The sequence below is a fragment of the Bufo bufo genome, chromosome 1 (assembly GCF_905171765.1).
Source record: "Bufo bufo chromosome 1, aBufBuf1.1, whole genome shotgun sequence".
NCBI lineage: Eukaryota > Metazoa > Chordata > Amphibia > Anura > Bufonidae > Bufo > Bufo bufo.
The window spans coordinates 398,299,556-398,326,260 of record NC_053389.1 but is presented as its reverse complement, the minus strand read 5'-3'; the positions used below and the strand labels follow the sequence as shown (position 1 = coordinate 398,326,260).

At 42.1% G+C, this 26,705-nt stretch overlaps 1 protein-coding gene across 3 annotated transcripts in view; it reads left to right on the top strand.

Moving 5' to 3' along the window:
• The window catches only part of NR3C1 (nuclear receptor subfamily 3 group C member 1), a 199,968-nt gene that overhangs the window by 110,767 nt on the left and 62,496 nt on the right, over nucleotides 1-26,705 (top strand). For all 3 annotated transcript variants that reach the window (XM_040406053.1, XM_040406041.1, XM_040406046.1), the window contains one exon: nucleotides 10,901-11,064. In XM_040406053.1, the coding sequence (XP_040261987.1) occupies nucleotides 10,901-11,064 (164 nt within the window). The remainder of the gene's footprint in view (nucleotides 1-10,900; nucleotides 11,065-26,705) is intronic.

Below are 26,705 nucleotides of genomic sequence, written 5' to 3'. Positions count from 1 at the left end.
AGAAATACTGTTATGTAGCTGACTGACATTAGCGATGCGCACAGTATGTTTCTAACATTAGTCCCTGCAGCCGTTTTTGTTAAAAAAGCACTTTTATTATATGCTAATGAGCCTCTAGGTGCTATGTGGGCGTAAAATCAGCACCTAGAGGCGACGTCCACTCACCCATTATCCCGCCCAGCTCCTCTTGATTGATGCCACTGTTCCCTGCATCGTTGGCAAAATCCCGCGCCGTTCACTTCTGTCTTTGGCGCAGGCGCAGTGAGTGAATGATGCGATCCTGGTGCCGGATTCCTCACTGCGCCTGCGCCGACTACGTCACAGTGAGGAAGCCGGCATCAGGAGAGCGGCCTTCACTCACTGCGCCTGCTCCGAAGACAGAAGTGAACTTCGCAGGCGCAGGATTTCGCCAACGATGCAGAGAAAAGTGGCATCAATCAAGAGGAGCTGGGCGGGCAGAACACTGGACCTGGGCGGGATAAAGCATGAGTGGACGGAGCCTCTAGGGGCTGATTTTACGCCCACATAGCATCTAGAGGCTCATTAGCATATAATAAAAGTGCTTTTTTTTTAAACAAAAACGGCTGCAGGGACTAATGTTAGAAACATACTGTTATGTAGTGCTGACATTAGCGCATCGCTATATCAGTCAGCTACATAACAGTATTTCTGGTGGTAGAAACCCTTTAAACTGTGTGTTGTCCACATCTGTATGTCCGTTGCGCGGCCCCACAAGGGCTCTTGCATGCGAACGTGTGCCAGCCGGGGCCGTATTGCGGCCTGAAAACAGCAGGTCCGCAATATACATGACCCGGCTGTTTGTGCACCGCATCACGGATGTGGACCCATTCACTTGAATGGGTCCGCAATCCAAAAGTTGCGGTGCAGAACGGAGACACAGAACCCCACGAAAGCCCTACGGAGTGCTTCCATGTAGTTTCTCTCCGCACCTCTGCACCGCAAAAAAATAGAACATGTTCTATATTTTGTGGTGCAGACGGATCACGGACTCGTTCAAGTTGAATGGAACCGCGCGGATGTTGTTCTTGCATCGGGGACCGCAAATTGCATTCCCCAATGCACGGAATGGCCGGCACACGTTCGTGTGCATGAACCCTTAAGCTGCAAGTGGTAAGTAATCTGTGCAATGGCGGCATTCAGGTAAGGGTACTTTAACACTAGCGTTAAAGTTTTCCGGTATTGCGTTCCGTCCTAGGGGCTCAATACCGAAAAAAAATAACTTCAGTTTTGTCCCCATTCATCGTCAATGGGGACAAAACTGAACAGAACGGAATGCTCCAAAATGCATTCTGTTCCATTTAGTTGCGTTCCCAGACCGGAGACCAAACCGCAGCATGTTGTATTTTGCTTTCCATCCTGGGGATGGCACAATCTGCCACAATAGAAAACGGATCCGTCCCCTATTGACTTTCAATGGCATTAATGATGGATCCGTTTTGGCAATGTTAAAGATAATACAACCGGATCCGTTCAAACGGATGCAGATGGTTGTATTATCGGAGGCGTTTTTGCTGGATCTGTGTGAAAGTAGCCTAAGTAGAGCTATGGCCGGGGTCAGCTCACAACCCCATGAATCCGGCCTCTGCTCTCATAAAGGAAATGTTTACAGGGCATAGCATAAAAATCACTGTTTAGGAGCATCAGTTGCTGTGGGCAGCACGACCATTGTCCTTTAGTTATTTGTTCTAATAGGAGTATGGAGCGGTACGTCTTTGTAGCACTGGCATGCTTGTCATTCTGCAATTACTACAATATTCTAGATCAGAAAATGACTGAAGTTGTAAATTCCCCAGCACAACTTGAGCGTGTTCCCTTGTTTCCCCTAAGATGCCTTTTGTTCACAGTGGCATAAAATGTAGTTGGTGGATTGAAGTGCAAGCTTAGTTTTCCAAGAAATAATATGGGTATGAGCAAAGTCTTGGATTGCAGCTTCCTGGATTTAGTTTCCCATCTAATAGCTCTTCATGTTTCCCAAGCCAGTCAGAAGACTCTACAATTTCTTTATATGTCATAAATGATAAATATCTCTTGGCCTCAAAAGCAAGCGTTCCCTTCTAGTCCTTGTTACATCGCTTTCTGAATCTCTGTACATCTCTCTAACACACTACCTGTTGTGCGAGTCGTGTGTAATACATGACGCCAAGGGATCAGCAACATGTCTGTTGCCTGGAAATAATGGCAAGAAGCGATAGGTACCTCTGTACAGAGGCCAGCAAGAGTCCATTATGGACGTTGAGCTTTTATTCCCCGCCTCGTCTGAATTAACCCATTTGCAGTGGTCACACTACATTTCTTCCAGCTGAGTAAAAATACTTAGCATTTTTTAGGAGTATTTTTATCCAGAGAGGAGTATGAAAATCCAGCTTGGCATTTTTTTCTGGCCATAACTTTTTTACTTTTCTGTGATGAGATCTAGATTGATTTTAGTGATTGTGAGCCAAAACCAGTTGCAGGTCAAAAACAAAGAACGGGTGCAGATCTCTCCATTATACCTTACTCCTGGCTCACAATCACTGATGGAAATCACTGACCAAAACACTGAAGTGTGAACCAAACATGTGATGTGTTTGGCCAACCTTACCACAGTACTACTGGTATGGCATATAACTGTCAGCGATGTGGTTTTGACTTCTAATGCTGTGACTTTACAATAGTATCTTCAGCAGCCAGTTTAGAGGAAGCCACATGCAAGGGTCCCAAGAACGACAAGTTGGGGATCAATGGAGTAGACTAATGATTCATAAAACATGCTTTGTACAGTATTTACAAGGTTTGTAAATTCCATAGTGTACAGGGGTTTGTGCTTTTTTGTATTATTTTATATATGTTATATTCGTGTTAATACACACTTGGGTGTGAACTTGACCAGGCTTCATGCTCATGAACATTGGTGGAATTTTATGTTAACAATGATGTGGATATTCGGGCAGGCAAACTTCTAAACATAGAATTGTTAGCCTCTAACGTTCTCAGTTCTTCGTACCAGGCTCCCCCACTAAGCCACAGAATCTCTGATGGAGCCAGGATTGTGTACTCTGGTTGTCCGTTGCAATAACTACTTGTTTTGCATTATTTTTACCCTTGGCAAGCTGTCCACAGACAGTATTGAATCTGGCAACGTCCAGCATGGCCCAGTAAATATTGTCATTTATCTGATGTCGGCTAGATGGATTGCTTGCTGAACATGCCAAAACCCAAATTAGATTCGGCTCCCCGGGATACTGTGGTATTTAATACATTATTTTTAGCTGTGTGTGTATGTTGTATAACTTGATATTTATATATATTTCTCTATGCTGTGTATATATATATAGAGAGAGAGATTATATATTATGCACACACGTATATTCATGCTGTTGTGACCTCTTATACAGAATGTGACCGGGAGATTACCCCAAGCTTTTTGGGGAGCTTTCCACAGTTCTGCAGGCATTGGCACATGTTTCTCACTGCCGTGATGAGGTTAATATCGGCTTCTGTGGTGGAACTTCTTATGGTTTTCTGAAGATATTCCTGTACAACACATTTTTGTGATCATTATCTTGGTGCAGAATGAAGTTGGAGCCTGTGGTGGGATTAAATGGTTGGTGACTATCTACTGCTCACTGTTGGCTGCTGACATCCATGTCTACCAACAAACAGTCCACCCACCAAATCAAAAAAAAAATGTATTTCTCCGTTGGAGCACCTTCTGCCATATTTGTTTTGTGTATGTGGGTCTTCATTGGAGGAATGGCTTTTTGGGCTGCCAGTTTAGCCACCATTCATGCCTTTCCTTTCTTTTGTGCGCTTTTACATTCTGTATTCTTTGTTATGTAGCATACAGTCATATGATTATCTGAGGTAATGTCTCATCATAAAACTGGAGGTACAGTATGGTCTCATTAGCATGCACAGTACCATACAGATCAATACTAATGTTGTGTGCACAAGGCTGGAGGATTAAAGCCTTGATATGTTGTAAAGAATCGAGCCATACGATTTATTTGGACATCTTTTTCCATGGTCTTCACTATCCTTCTCAGATGTCATGCTGCCCCTACACTAGGTAGACGCTCATCATTTTCACTCTTGAGCAGCTGTATGAAGGTGTGGACTGTATTATCCCTTTTGCCAGCTACCATTTTACCAGACCATAGTTTTTAGATGTTGTTGGTCCTGCACATGTTACTATATTGTAAAAAGCAGTTGCCGACAATACATTTTTCAAGCAGTTTCCAGCTTTCTTCCGAAGGGTGCGACCACACTTTGTGTAAACACTGTATTTTCCACAGCAGATTAGCATTTAGAAAATTCACAGTGGAAGTGGGTGAGATTTTCAACAATCTCATCCGCATGCTGCAGACGTTTTCTGCACGAAAACCCCCACATAACGACATGTGGTGCAGATTGTTAATCTGTGGCATGTTATTTTGTGCAGATACAGACAGCAAACTCCTCAGCTTTTTCACAAGAAGTTGTGGCACAAAATCTGACTATTTGTTGTGAATTTTACTGCATGTGGCATGCTTTTTGTGAGATATTGGAGACTTATTGATTCACATTTTATTATTTTTGGGTGTTCCATTGTTCTTTTTTTTTTTTTTTTACGTTGTTCATGGGGCAGTTTAAATAACGTTATCTTTTATTAGGCTACTTTCACACTTGCGTTTTGGCTTTCCGTTTGTAAGATCCATTCAGGGCTCTCACAAGCGGTCCAAACAGTTTTGCCCTAATGCATTCTGAATGGAAAAGGATCCGCTCAGAATGCATCAGTTTGCCTCCGTTCTGTCTCCATTCTGCTTTAGAGGCGGACACCAAAATGCTGCTTGCAGCGTTTTGGTGTCCGTCTGACGAAACTGAGCCAAACAGATCCGTTCTGACACACAATGTAAGTCAATGGGGACAGGTCCGTTTTCACTGACACAATCTGGCACAATAGAAAAATGATCCGTCCTCCACTGACTTTCAGTGGTGTTCAAGACAGATCAGTTTTGGCTATGTTAAAGATAATACAAACTGATCCGTTCTGAACGGATGCAGACAGTTGTATTATCTGAACGGATCCGTCTGTGCAGATCCATGACGAATCCGCACCAAACGCGAGTGTGAAAGTAGCCTTAGGGCTCTTTCACACCTGCGTTATTGTCTTCCGGCATAGAGTTCTGTCGTCGGGGCTCTATGCCGGAAGAATCCTGATCAGGATTATCCTAATGCATTCTGAATGGAGAGAAATCCGTTCAGGATGCATCAGGATGTCTTCAGTTCCGGAACGGAACGTTTTTTGGCCGGAGAAAATACCGCAGCATGCTGCGCTTTTTGCTCCGGCCAAAAATCCGGAACACTTGCCGCATGGCCGGATCCGGAATTAATGCCCATTGGAAGGCATTGATCCGGATCCGGCCTTAAGCTAAACGTCGTTTCGGCGCATTGCCGGAGCCGACTTTTAGCTTTTTCTGAATGGTTACCATGGCTGCCGGGACGCTAAAGTCCTGGCAGCCATGGTAAGTGTAGTGAGGAGCGGGGGAGCAGCATACTTACCGTCCGTGCGGCTCCCGGGGCGCTCCAGAGTGACGTCAGGGCGCCCCAAGCGCATGGATCACGTGATCGCATGGATCACGTCATCCATGCGCATGGGGCGCTCTGACGTCATTCTGGAGCGCCCCGGGAGCCGCACGGACTGTAAGTATACCGCTCCCCCGCTCCTACTATGGCAACCAGGACTTTAATAGCGTCCTGGGTGCCATAGTAACACTGAAAGCATTTGGAAGACGGTTCCGTCTTCAAATGCTTTCAGTACACTTGCGTTTTTCCGGATCCAGCGGGCACCTCCGGCAACGGAAGTGCATGCCGGATCCCAACAACGCAAGTGTGAAAGAGTCCTTATGCAGGTTAAGGCAACACTGCAATATATATTTGTGCATACATTTATTTCAGGACCTTCTATGTTTTATTTATTTATAAACTGTATTTAGTTCTTATTTTGTGGCCCCACTAAGGGAATTCACTTTCTTAAAGCATTGGTATACTGTTGTGGGGGTTAATATGATATTAGTTTGTCTGTGCATCTGTATCTGTGTGTCTGAATACAGCACATTTGGGAAAAATTATCTAAACCCCTTAGGGACTTAGGACGTACCGGTACGCCATGTTTGCCGAGTCCTTAAGGACTCAGGACGTACCGGTATGTCCTAAGTTTAAAAGTAGATTGCGGCGGGGGTTAATAGGAACAGGATGCCCCCCCGTATCGGCGATCCCGCAAACCGCAGGTCAATTCAGACCTGCGGCTTTTACCTGCGGTGGCGGGCGGTGCCATCAGGACCCCATGCGGCTGTGGGGGGGACCCGATGCCATGGAAGGCAGCGCGATGTCTAAGGAAGGCATCGCACTGCCTTCCGGTGACGAGCCTGTGAGATCCAGCCCCCTGGATCTCACAGGCCGGAAGCTGTATGAGTAATACACACAGTATTAGGCTGAGTTCACACGGGCGTTGCGGGAAAAGGTGCGGGTGCTTTGCGGGAACATGCGCGATTTTTCCGCACGAGTGCAAAACATTGTAATGCGTTTTGCACTCGCGTGAGAAAAATCGCACATGTTTGGTACCCAAACCCGAAGTTTGGGCTTGGGATCGGTGTTCTGTAGATTGTATTATTTTCCCTTATAACATGGTTATAAGGGGAAATAATAGCATTCTGAATACAGAATGCATAGTAAAATAGCGCTGGAGGGGTTAAAAAATAAATAAAAATAATTTAACTCGCCTTAATCCACTTGCTCGCGCAGCCCGGCATCTCTTCTGTCTTCATCTTAGTTGTGTGCAGGAAAAGGACCTGTGGTGACGTCACTCCGGTAATCACATTGTCCGTCACATGATCTTTTACCATGGCGATGGATTATGTGAAAAAGTATACATATTAGGTATCGCCGCGTCCGTATCGACCGGCTCTATAAACATATCACATGACCTAACCCCTCAGATGAACACCGTAAAAAATAAAAACTGTGCTAAATAAACCATTTTTTGTCACCTTATGTCACAAAAAGTACAACAGCAAGCGATTAAAAAGGTGTTTGCCCACCAAAATAGTACCAATCTAACCGTCCCCTCATCCCCTACCTGAGACAATTGCCCAAAAAATAAAAAATAATATGGCTCAGAATATGGAGACACTAAAACATCATTTTTATTTTTTTAAAAAGCTGTTATTGTGTAAAACTTACATAAATAAAAAAGTATACATATTTGGTATAGCCGCGTTCGTATCGACCGGCTCTATAAACATATCACATGACCTAACCCTCAGATGAACACCGTAAAAAATAAAAACTGTGCTAAATAAACCATTTTTTGTCACCTTACATCACAAAAAGTGTAATAGCAAGCGATCAAAAAGTCACACGCACCCCAAAATAGGAAACACTAAAACATGATTTTTTTTGCTTCAAAAAAGAAATCCTTGTGTAAAACTTACATAAATAAAAAAAAGTATACATATTAGGTATCGCTGCATCCGTGACAACCTGGTCTATAAAAAATATTACGTGATCTAACCTGTCAGATGAATGTTGTAAAAACCAAAAAAAAAAAAAAAACAGTGCCAAAACAGCTATTTCTTGCCTCACAAAAAGTGTAATATAGAGCAACCAAAAATCATATGTACCCTAAACTAGTACCAACAATACTGCCACCCTATCCCGTAGTTTCTAAAATGGGGCTTTTTTTTCTGGAGTTTCTACTCTAGGGGTGCATCAAGGGGGCTTCAAATGGGACATGGTGTAAAAAAAAAACAGTCCAGCAAAATCTGCCTTCCAAATACCGTATGGCATTCCTTTCCTTCTACGCCCTGCCGTGTGCCCGTACAGCGGTTTACGACCACATATGGGGTGTTTCTGTAAACTACAGAATCAGGGCCATAAATATTGAGTTTGGTTTGGCTGTTAACCCTTGCTTTGTAAAGTTTGTAAAATCAGTTTTGAATACCTTGAGGGGTGTAGTTTATAGAATGGGGTCTTTTTTGGGTGATTTCTATTATGTAAGCCTCGCAAATTGACTTCAGACCTGAACTGGTCCCTAAAAATTGTGTTTTTGAAAATTTCTGAAAAATTTCAAGATTTGCTTCTAAACTTCTAAGGATTGTAACATCCCCAAAAAATAAAATATCATTCCCAAAATGATCCAAACATGAAGTAGACATATGGGGAATGTAAAGTAATAACTATTTTTGGAGGTATTACTATGTATTATAGAAGTAGAGAAATTGAAACTTGGAAATTTGCCATTTTTTACAAATTTTTAGTAAATTTGGTATTTTTTTATAAATAAAAATGAATTTTTTTTACTTCATTTTACCAGTGTCATGAAGTACAATATGTGACGAAAAAATAATCTCAGAATGGCCTGGATAAGTCAAAGTGTTTTAAAGTTATCAGCACTTAAAGTGACACTGGTCAGATTTGCAAAAAATGGCCAAGTCCGTAAGGTGATAGGGCCGAGTCCTAAAAGGGTTCTTAGTGGGACTATTCGCAGCATTCTAAGCACAGTGCTGTACGTTGTGTAGCAGCTGTGCTTGTTAATTGCTGCCCAGCCCCTTTCTCTTAAATGATGCTGAACTGCATGTAGGCCATGTGACCAATGAACTTGACATCACATGGCGTAAAAAGAGGCTTAAGTGCTCATGGGGCGCAGCAGCCTCTTCGTACAGCTGATCAATGAGGCTCCTAGGAGTTGTACCCCCACCAATCTCATATTGATGACCTATCATTTAAAGTATCCAGCCATTTTAAAGTACAGTTTATACCTTTTAAGTTGACATAGTTCCCTCTTTCTTTTGATGTATAAAGTCAGTGGGAAACAATGGGAACCTTCTTAATCCATTAGTGACCTGTGTTAAAGACAGAGGAACTTTATTATACAGCTCTCTTCCAGATAGGAGTGAATGAAGCTTGTAGGGGTATTTTGGTGCCATAATTTTAATTAAAAATGGGTCAGAGTGGAGTGAGATTATAGACCGTACACGCCTTACTAATCCCTGCCACTGCTCTGGTCCCCACATCTCTCCACTTCCTGTTCTCAGGCTCAACATGCAGATAATAGCATGGACTGCTTGCTCAGCCAATAACTGGCTAAGGTGGGTCACTGCTGCGGCCAGTAATTGGTTGAGATGGCAATCCAAGCCATTTCCACCATGTTGAACCAGAGAACAGGAAGTAGAGACCAGAGCCATCGTTGAACAGTGGCAGTGGGGAATTTCTAAGGTGAGTTCTGTTTTATTGTTTTACCTCACTCTTGCCTCGTTTTAAAAAAATTAAAGGTAAGCCTCCAATATACCTTTTTAACATTTCAAATGAAAGCAATTGCACTGTTGCAGGTAGCCAAGCTATTGTAAAACAAATGGCCCCCTAGTGTACTATGTGTCCTTTCAAGGTCTTCAGTTTGTGTTGTAATTTTAAGGACAGTTAAATGGGTTTCCTGGTTTTCTGTAAATGAAGCTTATTCTTTCTACATTGGAAAGTTGGGCAACTGTCTTTTAGTTCCTTGCAGCGATTGCTGGTACCTTCCTTATATCCAGAGGGTGAAAGCCTGTCCAGATCTTATACAATGACACAAGAGCACAACTCGCTGAACCACAAGGCTTTAAAGGCTATATACACCTTTGGGGACAGTTTTTTTATGATTGGAGCTAAAAATAATTTTTTCAATTGGTCTTTATTAAAAATATGAACCGTTCTGTCACAAAGGGTTAACTGTTTATCTAGCTGTGTGCATCCTACTTTCACTTTGTGTCTATTAAGCCTTATTTCTAAATTACTAAAAGGTCATAAACACTTATTGTTATCAGTAAGATCAGGATTGAGCTTTGTTTAGTGTCTATAATATCAGAGAGCAGAGATAAGGAGCCGGTCAGCTCCCAGAAAAGAGAGAAAATCTGCCTTTAGAGCATGTCAGCTATGTACAGAAAAAAGGATTCCAGATTTTTTTCAGATTTTTTTTAATTCTGTTTTCTGTACATGATTACAGGGAGGAAGGACTGAGATTTGAAGATATGTTTTGCAACAGATACTTGGGCCATAGATACAATAGATGTTGGAAACTCTAACTTCTATTTGAGGGTGTTCTAGACCGCTCTGTGACCTTTTGTAAACGTCACTGTACAGGGAGCGCGAGTAGATAATCTATGACCGTCACCTACTGTGAATAATGGATCCTGTTTTATTTATATATAGGTGTTATATCTTTCATTGTAATCCTGGCTGTGATAATAATGAGATGAATGCTGGAAAGAACAGTACATGTACTCTATCATTCGACTTAGTGGCCAGAGTGATATCTTATCTTTTCAAAATATAGATAGTGACATGTAAAAAAAAAAAAGATCTGATCAAGTATCTTAAAAAAGACTGGACATGCCAACAATAAGTTAGTTGGGTAGATCTTCATGACATGTCCTCCAGTTAGTGACCAATGTGGCACGTGATCCCAGCCTGAGATTACAACCGACCGTGCGTGAGTCTCAATCTGTCGCTAAAGCGCTAGCGAGAGATTTAGGCTCATGCATGTGCAGTGGGTTCTATTCCCAGGCACATGATCCCAGAAGTGCCGGTCACACGGGATCATGCGGCATCTCAGATGAACCCTTTAAGTTTCTTGGAAAACTATAGACCAGTCATCTCCAACCTGTGGTCTTCAGCTGCTAGGGCATGTTGGGAGTTTTGTAACGGTTAGATAGCCTTGTGTCTTATTATGTGTGTTGTCCACAAGGACATGTCAGTTTTTTTTTCTGCCATACTAAAAATGCAATCACTTTGCTAGCTTTATGTAGAATGAGCTCTTGTGTATATGCATTTAGCCTGCTTTCCTTGTTGAAACCCATTGTAACGATTGTCTGTTTTTTCTCTCCAGCCCTGGAATGAGATCTGATGTGAGCCCTTCTCCGTCCAGCTCATCTACTAGCACCGGGCCACCTCCAAAACTCTGTTTGGTGTGTTCAGATGAAGCATCTGGGTGTCATTATGGAGTATTGACCTGTGGCAGCTGCAAAGTATTCTTTAAAAGAGCAGTAGAAGGTATGTTTTTCTTCTGATTTTATTTAATAATTCTCTTAATACTATTTTTAATAATCCAATTTAGAAAGCAACAATTACATTCTTTCTTACGCCAAGAGTAATACATTTGTGTTGAGGTTACAGCAATAAATTTTATACATTGCGTAATAAAAGTTAGCATTTTCTGTTGGACTTTCTGTTTCAATCCCACGCTATATTATCATTGCAATACACTATTACCATTGAAATGGATTTTTATTTTTCTGATCATGTGATGGACACACAGGCATAGGATTGATTATAGTTACAGTGCAGTTGTAGCAAGGCAACCATTTGTAATCATTGCCTATCCTGGATAGATTTGTATTCATTGGATGTAAACAATTGAACCTTTCTGTTTATTGACTGCAAGCAGAGATGATGTAGACCACAAGTATTTTAAAAGTTGATACAAAACGTAGATTAGAAATTTTTAATTATTTTTTTATTATACAATGGACAACCTTTACAGTGCCTTGGGACGGTATTCAGCCCCTTTGGTGTTTATCCTATTTTGTTGCATTACCCCCCTGGATTTTCATTTAGAGTATATCTAAATGAACCTGACAAAATAGCTAAAATCGGTTACAGTAAAAAAAAAGTATATTAATATTCAACATTGTACCACATGACTTAAAATTGCATTCAATAAAGATTATTGAAAATACAAAAAAAGTTGCTTTTTTAACCATTAGTGGGTTGCCCGTTGACTGTAAATGTCGAGGTGGTCAGCACTTAACTCTGCAAGGACATTCCTGAATTTCCTTGCAAAATTAGCAGCTGTATAGAGATCATGCTTCTATATTGCTGTATACACAGCGCACAATGAGTACTATGCAGTATGTAGAGATCAGAAAGCTGTAATGCTTAGCAGAACCATATCAGCTCTGTAGCCTTGTACAATCTCGCTGTGGGCTATATTCCATCTGTAACTCTGGCTAACACTAGTGCATCTCTACATTAGAATATCATCAAAAAGTTCATTTATTTCTGTAACTCAATTCAAAAAGTAAAACTAATATATATATATAGAATCCTAACACAGAGTGCTCTCTTTCAAGTGTTTATTTTTTTTAATGATGATTATGGCTTTCAGCTAATGAAAACCCAAAAGTTGGTATCTTAGAAAGCTAGAATATTGTGAAAAATAGACTCTAATCAACACAAAACCCCTGCACAGGTTTCCCAAGCCATTAAATGGTCCCTCAGTCTGGTTCAGTAGGCTACACAATCATGTGGAAGACTGCTGACTTCACAGTTGTCCAGAAGACAGTCATTAACATCCTCCATAAGGAGGGTAAGCCACAAAAGGTCTCTGCTAAAAAAAAAAGCTAGCGGTTCACAGAGAGCTGTATCCAAGCATATCAGAAGCGTCTTACCAGGGCTAAGGATAAAAATGACTGCACTGTTGCTCAGTTGTCCAAAGTCCTGTTTTCAGATGAAAGTAAATGTTGCATTTTATTTGGAAATCAAGGTTTTGGGGAGCCAAAATCAGCATAGCCATCTACCAGGACATTTTTGAGAACTTCATGCTTCCTTCTGCTGGCAAGCTTTAAGGAGATGCTGATTTCATTTTCGATCAGGACTTGGCATCTGCCCACACTGTCAAAGTACCAATACATGGTTTAATAACCACATTATCACTGTGCCTGATTAGTCAGCAAATTCACCTGACCTAAACCCCATAGAGAATCAGTGGGTTATTGTCAAGAGGAAAATGAGAGACACCAGACCCCACAATGCAGATGTGCTGAAGGCCGCTATCAAAGCAACCTGGGTTTCCATAACACTTCAGCAGTGCCACAGGCTGATCGCCTCCATGCCATGCTGCATTGATGCAGTAATTTATGCAAAAGTAGCCACGACCAAGTATTCAGTGCATATACTGTACATACTTTTCAGTAGGCCAAAATTTCTGTATTAAGTCATTTTTTTAATTGCTCTTGTATAATCAAATTTTCTGAGATACTAACTTTCGGTTGTAAGCAATGATCCTCAACATTAGAAGAAATAAACTCTTGAAATAGATCGCTGTATGTAATCTATATAATATATGAGTTTAACTTTTTGAATTTTATCACTGAAATTGGTTAACTTTTTGATAATGTTCTAACTTATTGTGATGCACTAGTATGTCAGTACCAGATACAGGAAAAAAATCAGCAATTAAAAAAAAAAAGTTAAAATGGCCCCTAAAGGTTTTTTTAGTCCGGCGGCTTTCGCCGTGCTGCGCCGGAGCTCCGCCCCCGTCCCCATTATAGTCAATGGGGACGGAGCGGCGGCCCGGGGGCACGGCGAAATAGCCGCAGGACGGATCCGACATGGTGAACAGCATGTCGGATCCGTCCTGCCGCAAGTGTGAAACTAGCCTAAGTAAGACCTAAACATAAAGCCCCATGTATTACTCAAAAAATATTTACATAACTAAGGGCTCTTTCACACCTGCGTTATTGTCTTCCGGCATAGAGTTCCGTCGTCGGGGCTCTATGCCGGAAGAATCCTGATCAGGATTATCCTAATGCATTCTGAATGGAGAGTAATCCGTTCAGGATGCATCAGGATGTCTTCAGTTCCGGTACGGAATGTTTGTTGGCCGGAGAAAATACCGCAGCATGCTGCGCTTTTTGCTCCGGCCAAAAATCCGGAACACTTGCCGCAAGGCCGGATCCGGAATTAATGCCCATTGAAAGGCATTGATCCGGATCCGGCCTTAAGCTAAACGTCGTTTCGGCGCATTGCCGGAGCCGACATTTAGCTTTTTCAGAGTGGTTACCATGGCTGCCGGGACGCTAAAGTCCTGACAGCCATGGTAAGTGTAGCGGGGAGCGGGGGAGCAGTGTACTTACCGTCCGTGCGGCTCCCGGGGCGCTCCAGAGTGACGTCAGGGCGCCCCAAGCGCATGGATCACGTGATCGCATGGATCACGTCATCCATGCGCATGGGGTGCTCTGACGTCATTCTGGAGCGCCCCGGGAGCCGCACGGACTGTAAGTATACCGCTCCCCCGCTCCCCGCTCCTACTATGGCAACCAGGACTTTAATAGCGTCCTGGGTGCCATAGTAACACTGAAAGCATTTGGAAGACGGTTCCGTCTTCAAATGCTTTCAGTACACTTGCGTTTTTCCGGATCCGGCAGGCACCTCCGGCAACAGAAGTGCATGCCGGATCCCAACAACGCAAGTGTGAAAGAGGCCTTAACGGAAAAACAAAGTTATGGCTTTCAAAGACTCATGTACTAAAAACTGAAAAATGCGCCTAGTCAGTTAAACAAAATTTAAAAAAAATTAAAAGTTGTGAGTACAAATGTTTTCATTCCCTTTGTTATGAACCCCCTAAATAAGGTCTGGTCCCAATAATTAGTTTGTCACATAATTGGTTGAGTAAGGTCCTCCTAATCACATGATGAGAGTATAAATGCATCAGCTCTGAAAGGTCACCGAGTCTGCAGCACTACAAAGCAAGCAACATGAAGACCAAGGAGCTCTCCAAACAGGTCATAGACAAAATTGTGGAGAAATATAGAGCAGGATTGGGTTACAAAAAAAAAAAAAAATATCCCAAACTGACTATCCCAGAGAAAGCCATTAACCCCTTAAGGACTCGGCCCTATTTCACCTTCTGGACTTGGCCATTTTTTGCAAATCTGACCAGTGTCACTTTAAGTGCTGATAACTTTAAAACGCTTTGACTTATCCAGGCCATTCTGAGATTGTTTTTTCATCACATATTGTACTTCATGACACTGGTAAAATGTTTCATTTATAAAAAAAATACCAAATTTACCAAAAAATTTTTAGAAATTGCAAATTTCCAAGTTTCTATTTCTCTACTTCTATAATACATAGTAATACCGCCAAAAATAGTTATTACTTTACATTCCCCATATGTCTACTTCATGTTTGGATCGATTTGGGAAGGATATTTAATTTTTTGGGGATGTTACAAGGCTTAGAAGTTTAGAGGCAAATCTTGAAATTTTTCAGAAATTTTCAAAAACCCAATTTTTAGGGACCAGTTCAGGTCTGAAGTCACTTTGCAAGGCTTACATAATAGAAACCACCCAAAAATGACCCCATTCTATAAACTACACCCCTCAAGGTATTCAAAACTGATTTTACAAACTTTGTTAACTCTTTAGGTGTTCCAGAAGAATTAATGGAAAATAGAGATACAATTGCAAAATTTCACATTTTTGGCAGGTTTTCCATCTTAATAATTTTTTTCCAGTTACAAAGCAAGGGTTAACAGCCAAACCAAACTCAATATTTATAGCCCTGATTCTGTAGTTTACAGGAACACCCCATATGTGGTCGTAAACCGCTGTACGGGCAAACGGCAGGGCGCAGAAGGAAAGGAATGCCATACGGCTTTTGGAAGGCAGGTTTTGCTGGACTGTTTTTTTTGACACCATGTCCCATTTGAAGCCCCCCTGATGCACCCCTAGAGTAGAAACTCCAAAAAAGTGACCCCATTTTAGAAACTACGGGATAGGGTTGGCAGTATTGTTGGTACTTGTTTAGGGTACAGATAATTTTTGGTTGCTCTATATTACACTTTTTGTGAGGCAAGGTAACAAGAAATAGCTGTTTTGGCACCGTTTTAATTTTTTATTATTTACAACATTCGTCTGACAGGTTAGATCATGTGATATTTTTATAGACCAGGTTGTCACGGACGCTGCGATACCTAATATGTATACTTTTTTTTTTATTTATGTAAATTTTACACAATGATTTCATTTTTTAAGCAAAAAAAATCATGTTTTAGTGTCTCCATATTCTGAAAGCCATCGTTTTTTCAGTTTTTGGGCAATTGTCTTAGGTAGGGTCTCATTTTTTGCGGGATGAGATGATGGTTTGATTGGCACTATTTTGGGGTGCATATGACTTTTTGATCGCTTGCTGTTGTACTTTTTGTGATGTAAGGTGACAAAAAATGGTTCATTTAGCACAGTTTCTATTTTTTACGGTGTTCATCTGAGGGGTTAGGTCATGTGATATATTTATAGAGCCGGTCGATACAGACACGGCGATACCTAATATGTATAATTTTTTTTCCCCCCTATTTTTTACCAATTTTTTTTTAGCTTTATTTGGGGAAAATGACGTTTTTGTTTATTTTTACTTGAAACTTTTAATTTTTTGGGGGGAAAACTTTATTTTTTCTACTTTTTTTTTCCACTTAATTTTTTGTCCCACTTTAGGACTTGAACTTTTGGGGGTCTAATCCCCTTTACAATGCATTCCAATACTTCTGTATTGGAATGCATTGGCTGTATGAATAATACTGTGTGTATTACTCATTCAGCTTCCGGCCTGTGAGAACCAGGGGGCTGGATCTCACAGGCTCGTCACCGGAAGGCAGCGCGCTGCCTTCCATGCCATCGGGTCCCCCCTACAGCCGCATGGGGACCCGATGGCACCGCCGCCCGCCGCTGCCGCACCAGGTAAAAGCCGCAAACTGCAGGTCTGAATTGATTTTAGCGGACATCCTGTTCTGATTAACCCCTGCCGCGCCGCAATAACGTTTTAAAGTTAGGACGTACCGGTACGCCCTTGGTCCTTAAGGACTTGGGAAACAGGGCGTACCGGTACGCCCTAAGTCCCTAAGAGGTTAAATCCACTATAACAAAATGGAAAGAATATGGCACAACTACAGATCTAACAAGAGGAGCCCACTAAAACTTAAAGACTACGGACAAAGTAGAGATAAGTGTCTCTCCACAGGACCAGTATAAACATTACACTCCACAGATTAGCTCTTAACAAGCTTTGCCTCTTATGCCACCAGAGATGTAAGGCAGCTATCCTATAAGTCAATATTCAGCTCTTAAAATAAGCCTTGAGACATGACTTGGATATTAAATAAGCCAGCACCTCATCTGCAGACAGCTGTTTCGGGGTGATTGCCCCTCATCGGTGCAGAGCAGAGAGTACTGGCTTAACTGGGTAGGAGGCCTGTGTCCAAGCAAGAAGGGGAACTAACTCTCCTTAGGGAGAGAGCACCTTAATCAGTGTATGGAGACTTATAGACCATACATGCTCCTCTGGAATTCTGGGAGGGAAGAAACGCAAATGAGCTCTTAACAAGCTTTGCCTCTAATGCCACCAGATGTAAGGCAGCTATCCTATAAGTCAATATTCAGCTCTTAAAATAAGCCCTGAGACATGAATTTGAATATTAAATAAGCCAGCACCTCATCTGCAGACAGCTGTTTCGGGGTGATTGCCCCTCATCAGTGGAGAGCAGAGAGTACTAGTTTAACTGGATAGGAGGCCTGTGTCCGAGCAAGGGGGGAACTAACTCTCCTTAGGGAGAGAGCACCTTAATCAATGTGAGGAGACTTATAGGCCATACATGCTCCTTTGGAATTCTGGGATGGCCTATAGGTCTCCTCACACTGATTAAGTTGCTCTCTCCCTAAGGAGAGTTAGTTCCCCCCCTTACTTCACAGATTGGGACTTTGTGTAAGAGTGGCAAAGAAAAGACCATCGCTTAAAGAGGTTATTTCATGGTTAATAAAAAAAAGAAAAATCAGACATCATATAGCACATGACTAGCTCTTTCTAACAAAGCTCATGGGGAGTATATTTTCTGCTGCATCTAGAGGTGTGTCCATGCTCTCCCTATCACAGCTCAGGAGGCAGTTGAAGGATAAAATTGAGCATGTGCGGCCATCTCAGTAAGTAGGACAAAGAATTAATAAAACAAAAAGCAGGTGGCGCTATACAAATACATTTTATTGAATTCCTCAAGGTCTTTACTAATTGTTACTTGCAATGACAAAAGTATTCAGATCCATGTGTTGGTTTGAAAACTGTAGAATATTTTTAGTGGAACAATCCCTTTAAAGAAAAATATAACAAGATGTATTTTGAGCATGTGGTGCTCTCCACAAACACATAGAAGAATGTTTTCTGGTCAGATGAGACACTATGTGAGGTGCAAACACAGCACTTCCATCACCCTAAAAACACTACAGTATTCCCACAGCAAAGCATCGTGGTGGCAGCCTTATGCTGTGGAGAAAAAAATGGTCAGGATTGAAGAGAAGATATATTGCAGGGCAATTCTTGAAAACCTGATGCAGTCTGCCAGATATTTGAGACCGAAATGTAGGTTCCCCTTCAAGCAGGTCAAAACTCCTAAATAAACTTCTAAAGCTACACTTCAATGGGAAACATTTGTTTTCAAATGTGTAGCATGATTTGAGGACCACTGTACATCAGCGCAGCCCATCGAACTTGAAGAACTTGGAGCAGTTTTCCTGGAAGAATAGGCAAAATCCCTGTCTAGATGTGCCAATCTAGTAGACATTCCCCAAGAGAATTGCATGTTCAACCCCTTCACAACATCTGCCATACGGCAGATGTCGGGTCTGTAAAGATGTTGATCGTTCCGGAGTGAGGGCCATAGCTAACGGGTGCCTGTTATGTCATACAGCAGCAGCTAACGTCCATGATCGGCGGTAATGCCAACCACAGACATTTAACCCCTCAGATGCTGTGGTCAAATGTGATAGGAACACTTTCCCCCAGCGGAGAATGGGGAAAGCGGTCTATGCTTATAATAAGCCTGAGCTGGTACTAGGTTTCCAGACTCATTACTTGTATATTAAAGAAGATGGCAGCTCTGAACTGTAATATACCTATTTCTGTATAGAATAATGGAGCAAATGCCATTATTCTATACAAATTGCAATGTGATGATTGCAAGTTTGAGTCCGCTTGGGGATGTAAAAAATTTTTGTCAAAAAAAATATAGAAAAATTCAAACCATTTCCTCAAAATAAAAATTAACAATTTAAAAAAACACACGTAGTATTAAAATCTTTTTAAAACTATCCGATACGGTGAATAGGAAAAACAATTAAAATGGGCGATTCGCATTTTTTTTTCCAGCACTTTAGCAACTTAATAAAAAGTGATCAAAATGTCATTCATGGTATCAAAATGGTATTAGCAAAAACTACAGATCGTCCTGCAAAAAATTAGCCTTCATACATCTCCGTAGACATAACTATAAAAAAAAAAGTAATGGGGGGTCAGAATACCATGATGACAAGAAAAAAAAATTCTGTTTTTCAGTACTAAAATGCAATAAAACAGTACATATGTGATATCGCCATAATGGGTCCGTTGAAAACTCTGAAAATGCACCGTTTTTCATCCGCATCCGTGATCCGTGTTTCCTGTCCGTCAAAAAAATAGGACCTGTCCTATTTTTTTGACGGACAACAGTTCACGGACCCATTCAAGTCAATGGGTCCGTGAAAAAACACGGATGCACACAAGATTGTCATCCGCGTCTGTAGGCTACTTTCACACAGACGGAGCCGCTGATCTGTCTGCATAAAAGCTTTTTAGAGCTGAGTTTTCACTTTGTGAAAACTCAGATCCGACAGTATATTCTAACACAGAGGCGTTCCCATAGTGATGGGGACGCTTCAAGTTAGAATATACTAAGAACTGTGTACATGACTGCCCCCTGCTGCCTGGCAGCACCCGATCTCTTACAGGGGCCTGTGATCCGCACAATTAGCCCCTCAGGTGCCGCACCTGAGGGGTTAATTGTGCGTATCATAGCCCCCTGTAGGAGATCAGGTGCTGCCAGGCAGGAGGGGGCAGACCCCCTCCCTCCCCAGTTTTAAATTCATTGGTGGCCAGTGCGGCCCCCCTCCCTCCCCTGTATTTAACTCATTGGTGGCCAATGCAGCCTCCCCTCCCCCCCCAATTAAAATCTCCCCCCCCCCCCCCCATCATTGGTGGCAGCAGAGAGTTCCGATCGGAGTCCCAGTTTAATCGCTGGGGCTCCGATCGGTAACCATGGAAACCAGGACGCTACTGCAGTCCTGGCTGTCATGGTTACTTAGCAATTTTAGAAGCATTATACTTACCTGCGCTGTCTGTGACCGGCCGGGCGCTCCTCCTACTGGTAAGTGAAAGGTCTGTGCGGCGCATTGCTTATAGCACAGACCTGTCACTTACCAGTAGGAGGAGCGCCCGGCCGGTCACAGACAGCGCAGGTAAGTATAATGCTTCTAAAATTGCTAAGTAACCATGACAGCCAGGACTGCAGTAGCGTCCTGGTTTCCATGGTTACCGATCGGAGCCCCAGCGATTAAACTGGGACTCCGATCGGAACTCTCCGATGCCACCAATGATGGGGGGGGGGAGGGGAGGCCGCACTGGCCAACCAATGAGTTAAATACAGGGGAGGGAGGGGGGCCGCACTGGCCACCAATGAGTTAAATACAGGGGAGGGAGGAGGGCCGCACTGGCCACCAATGAATTTAAAACTGGGGAGGGAGGGGGGTCTGCCTGATCTCTTACAGGGGGCTATTATACGCACAATTAACCCCTCAGGTGCCGCACCTGAGGGGTTAATTGTTCGGATCAAAGCCCCCTGTAAGAGATCGGGTGCTGCCAAGCAGCAGGGGGCAGTCATGTACACAGTTCTTAGTATATTCTAGAACGCCCCGAAACGCGTCTGGTGTAAAGGAGAAGTGCCCATCAAACGAACAAGACCTCCACTGACATCTTCGTTTCGTTTCATTATTGCATGGCCATGCAAAAGCAACTTTAAGACAAGCTATCGGAATATCATAATCCGTTTAAGAAGTGCCCGCCTCCAAGAAGGTATAACACCTGACCGCGAAATCCCGCGATACTGTGACGCTGCCAGTCCGAGGTGTGCGACGCGAGATGCTTGATTGTTTTCCTGCACCGCTCGCCCCTCGTGATACAAGGCCGCGAGCGTCCCAACAGGAGTCAGGTAGGAACTCGAGCACTATTACAGCTGTCTAATTAGTACTTAGTGACAAACAGTCACCGTCAAATGTGAACACTAAATGAAAGAAAGAAACAACTTGTCCCAGAAAGAAAACCAGAGAATCAATTTTCAAACAATACCTGGTGTACTGAGGCATTTTTAAACAATACCTGGTGTACTGAGGTATTATTGACTCAATAATACGAACTTCTCATTCTAAGATAGCGAGCAAATTTTTAAATAGACATTTGTAGCTACACCAGTGACTTTTGGCGTACATATTGTGGGGAGTGGATCGCTCCATACTACGCTACACTACCTGAATATATTCCTTGGGATTATTTGAATAGTTTTTATACTAATAGTTTTAGTTTAATTTATATATTTGTACACTGCCTTCCGGTGACGAGCCTGTGAGATCCAGCCCCCTGGATCTCACAGGCCGGAAGCTGTATGAGTAATACTCACTGTATTACTCATACAGCCAATGCATTCCAATACAGAAGTATTGGAATGCATTGTAAAGGGATTAGACCCCCAAAAGTTCTAGTCCCAAAGTGGACTAAAAAAAAAGTTGAAAAAATAAAGTTTTCCCCCAAAAAAATTAAGTTTCAAGTAAAAATAAACAAACATCATTTTCCCCAAATAAAGTTTAAAAAAAAGTATACATATTAGGTATCACCGCGTCCATATCGACCGGCTCTATAAACATATCACATGACCTAACCCCTCATATGAACACCGTAAAAAATAAAAACTGTGCTAAATAAACCATTTTTTGTCACCTTACATCACAAAAAGTACAAGGTGTTTGCCCACCAAAATAGTACCAATCTAACAGTCACCTCATCCCGCAAAAAATGAGCCACTACCTGAGACAATCGCCCAAAAAATTAAAAAAAAACTGGCTCAGAATATGGAGACACTAAAACATCATTTTTTTTGTTTTAAAAAAGCTGTTATTGTGTAAAACTTACATAAATAAATAAAAAAGTATACATATTAGGTATCGCCGCATCCGTATCGACCGGCTCTATAAAAATTTCACATGACCTAAACCCTCAGATGAACACCGTAATTTTTTTTTAATGAAAACTGTGCTAAATAAACCATTTTCTGTCACCTTACATCACAAAAAGTGTAATAGCAAGCGATCAAAAAGTCACACGCACCCCAAAATAGTGCCAATAAAACCGTCCTCTCATCCTGCAAAAATCATACCCTACCCAAAGTAATCGCCCAAAACTGAAAAATTATGGCTCTCAGACTATGGAAACACTAAAACATGATTTTTTTTGTTTCAAAAAACAAATCATTGTGTAAAACTTACATAAATAAAAAAAAGTATACATATTAGGTATCGCCGCGTCCGTGACATCCTGGTCTATAAAAATACCACATGATCTAACCTGTCAGATGAATGTTGTAAATAACAAAAAATAAAAACTGTGCCAAAACAGCTATTTCTTATTACCTTGCCTCACAAAAAGTGTAATATAGAGCAACCAAAAATCATATGTACCCTAAACTGGTACCAACAAAACTTCCACCCTATCCCGTAGTTTCTAAAATGGGGTCACTTTTTTGGAGTTTCTACTCTAGGGGTGCATCAGGGGGGCTTCAAATGGGACATGGTGTAAAAAAAAAAACAGTCCAGCAAAATCTGCCTTCCAAAAACCGTATGGCATTCCTTTCCTTCTGCGCCCTACCGTGTGCCCGTACAGCAGTTTACGACCAGATATGGGGTGTTTCTGTAAACTACAGAATCCGGGCCATAAATATTGAGTTTTGTTTGGCTGTTAACCCTTGCTTTGTTACTGGAAAAAATGGATTAAAATGGAAAATTTGCCAAAAAATGGAAATTCTGAAATTTCATCTCCATTTGCCAATAACTCTGTGGAACACCTAAAGGGTTAACGACGTTTGTAAAATCAGTTTTGAATACCTTTTTTTTTTTTATAATTCTTTATTTATGATGAGCATTGAAATCGTACGCTTTATGCGTGAATGTGGTTTACAAAGGAAGTGAATAATCATCAGTACAATATCACATATCCAGTTGTGTAAATTACATGTACAGTAAAGTTTTGAAGTTGCACTGGCACTTATGCAAAATAACATCCACATTTGGTAGCTGTAGACATACAGTCGTGGCCAAAAGTTTTGAGAATGACCCAAATATTAGTTTTAACAAAGTTTGCTGCTAAACTGCTTTTAGATCTTTGTTTCAGTTGTTTCTGTGATGTAGTAAAATATAATTACACGCATTTCATACGTTTCAAAGGTTTTTATCGACAATTACATGACATTTATGCAAAGAGTCAGTATTTGCAGTGTTGGCCCTTCTTTTTCAGGACCTCTGCAATTCGACTGGGCATGCTCTCAATCCACTTTTGGGCCAATTTCTGACTGATAGCAACCCATTCTTTCATAATCACTTCTTGGAGTTTGTCAGAATTAGTGGGTTTTTGTTTGTCCACCCGCCTCTTGAGGATTGACCACAAGTTCTCAATGGGATTAAGATATGGGGAGTTTCCAGGCCATGGACCCAAAATGTCAACGTTTTGGTCCCCGAGCCACTTAGTTATCACTTTTGCCTTATGGCACGGTGCTCCATCGTGCTGGAAAATGTATTGTTCTTCACCAAACTGTTGTTGGATTGTTGGAAGAAGTTGCTGTTGGAGGGTGTTTTGGTACCATTCTTTATTCATGGTTGTGTTTTTGGGCAAAATTGTGAGTGAGCCCACTCCCTTGGATGAGAAGCAACCCCACACATGAATGGTCTCAGGATGCTTTACTGTTGGCATGACACAGGACTGATGGTAGCTCTCACCTTTTCTTCTCCGGACAAGCCTTTTTCCAGATGCCCCAAACAATCGGAAAGAGGCTTCATCGGAGAATATGACTTTGCCCCAGTCCTCAGCAGTCCATTAACCAAACTTTCTGCAGAAGATCAATCTGTCCCTGATGTTTTTTCTGGAGAGAAGTGGCTTCTTTGCTGCCCTTCTTGACACCAGGCCATCTTCCAAAAGTCTTCGCCTCACTGTGCGTGCAGATGCGCTCACACCTGCCTGCTGCCATTCCTGAGCAAGCTCTGCACTGGTGGCACTCCAATCCCGCAGCTGAATCCTCTTTAGGAGACGATCCTGGCACTTGCTGGACTTTCTTGGATGCCCTGAAGCCTTCTTAACAAGAATTGAACCTCTTTCCTTGAAGTTCTTGATGATCCTATAAATTGTTGATTGAGGTGCAATCTTAGTAGCCAGAATATCCTTGCCTGTGAAGCCATTTTTATGCAACGCAATGATGGCTGCACGCGTTTCTTTGCAGGTCACTATGGTTAACAATGGAAGAACAATGATTTCAAGCATCACCCTCCTTTTAACATGTCAAGTCTGCCATTTTAACCCAATCAGCCTTACATAATGATCTCCAGCCTTGTGCTCGTCAACATTCTCACCTTAGTTAACAAGACGATTACTGAAATGATCTCAGCAGGACCTTTAATGACAGCAATGAAATGCAGTGGAAAGGTTTTTTTGGGGATTAAGTAAATTTTCATGGCAAAGAAGGACTATGCATCATCTGATCACTCTTCATAACATTCTGGAGTATATGCAAATTGCTATTATAAAAACTTAAGCAGCAACTTTTCCAATTTCCAATATTTATGTAATTCTCAAAACTTTTAGCCACGACTGTAGGTTACAAATCCATAACAGAAAAACAAATTAATACAGAAAACAAAAACCAAACACCCTGGCAAGGGAGCAAGTAGTAATAACAGTGGACTGTCTAACAAGGCTGATCTATGTAAGAATGTGCGTGAGGCAGGTTTTGTATGTAAGGCGTTGGAAAGTATTGGAAAGTGTTGGAGGGTATCGCCATCTTCAGACCGATTACGGACCCAAGGATGCTACGCCTTTAGACCCCTTTGACAAGACTCTATGAACCTACGCAGGAGAAGGTAGACTAGGGACGTTTTGTCATTGGTTAGTTACTTGTATTCTCTTTGCATGGAAGTCTAACCAGGGTTGCCGAGTCTTAAGAAAGATCGTCCTTCTCCCCAAGTTCCATCCCACCAGATCCTCCATAAGGCAGATGTGGTGAACCTCCTCCAACCATTCTACCACCTTCGCAGCTGCTATTAAGTGTGTAGGAAGGCTGTCAGTGGAAGGTATTAAATCCAGCTGCGGTCTCCACAATAACATAATAATATGTTTCTCAATTTCTCTCCAGAAATGGTTCAGGGAAGGGCAGAACCACCAAATGTGGGAGAGTGTACCCCCTCCCTCTTGACATCTCCAACACCTGTCGTCTGGGAGCAAGTTTATTTTATGCAAAAAATCTGGCGTCCTGTACCAGCGTGTGAGAATTTTAAAGGAATTCTCTTGCAAGCGTATGCTTCTTGAAAAGCCATGGGAGTGAGCTAAGATAGTTCTGGCTTCTGGGTCTGAAATAGTTATGCAAAGCTACTTTCCCACGCCTTTAAATACGGAGTTCTGTCGGAAGGTGACACAAGGAGTAGCTGAGTGTACAGGTAGGATAGGATTTTCGGTGGGGGCCTATTGGAAGTCAATGAGAGATTTTCTAACCATGTAGGGTCCAGAGGTTTGAGAGCATGTTTTCTCCTATATTCCCTGCAGGTGATGGTCAGGTCCCTTATTGCTAATGTGTTCATGTAGGGCTTCGGAATAGTCGCTTCCATGTCCTTTATAAAGGAGTCTAAGTCGGGAGCCTTACACAAGGTTGAAATTCGTATCTCTGTAAGATTATACCAGCACTGTTGATTTGCGCTTCTCTCTCCTCTCAAGAAATAAGGGAGAGTAGAGAATGGGGCAAGCGGGGAGAGTTTGTTATGATGCATCAGAAGACCTGCTGTCTTCTGACAGTATGAGATCATGGTGTTTGTCATTTCAGTCAGTTGAGAGGGCCTATTTCTACCCCTACAAGCGACCCACAAGTATTGCGTGGCATTTGTGCCCATAAGACTACGCTCAATATCTACATGTAGTTTATTATTGGATGAGTCCGCTAGTTCGGTCCATCTTTCTAGATGTATAGCGTGGTGATAAGTTTTTAAGTCTGAGAAAGAGAGGCCTCCTGCCACTTTCTTCCTGATAAGGAGAGGGTAGGAGAGACGCGGCTTCCCGTTAGCCCATAAGAAGTTAGTGAAGAGTTTTCTAAAATCTGCGAAAAGCTTGCCGGGGATTCTTATAGGCAGACATCTCAAGGTATATAAGATCTGTGGCAGGGCATACGTTGTCAGTACGTTTTTCCTGCCTAGCCAGGACAAGTAGGGAATTTTAATGGAACTAAGATAAGTCTTGATTTTGGTGAAGAGAGGAGGATAGTTCAAGCTATAGAATTGCAGGGGGTCTGAGGGATCCTGAATGCCTAAGAATTTTATAGCCCGTTTCGGCCATTGAAATGGTGAAAGGGGGACTAGGGTATCTGCCCTCTTTTTCTCGATGGATACATTGAGTATCTCTGACTTTTCATAGTTAATTTTAAAGTTGGAAACCCTTTCATAATCTTTCAGCAATTGCACAATTTCCGGCAAGGCCTCTTCTGGGTTCGTAATTAGCAGTAAAAGGTCATTAGCGAAAGCCGCTATTGAGTGCATGGTTCGACCGATCTGTAGTCCCTTTATTTTATCTGAAGCCCTTATTTTGTTCAAAAAAATCTCTAGAGCTAGGACAAAAAGTGTGGGAGACAGGGGGCATCCCTGGCGTGTCCCGTTTGTGATCCCGAAAGGGGCAGAGAGGCTCCCATATAGGGAGAAGATTGCAGAGACTAACGCGGAGGGGAAGCCATAGTGCAGGAGCGCAGCCTTCATAAATGGCCAGCT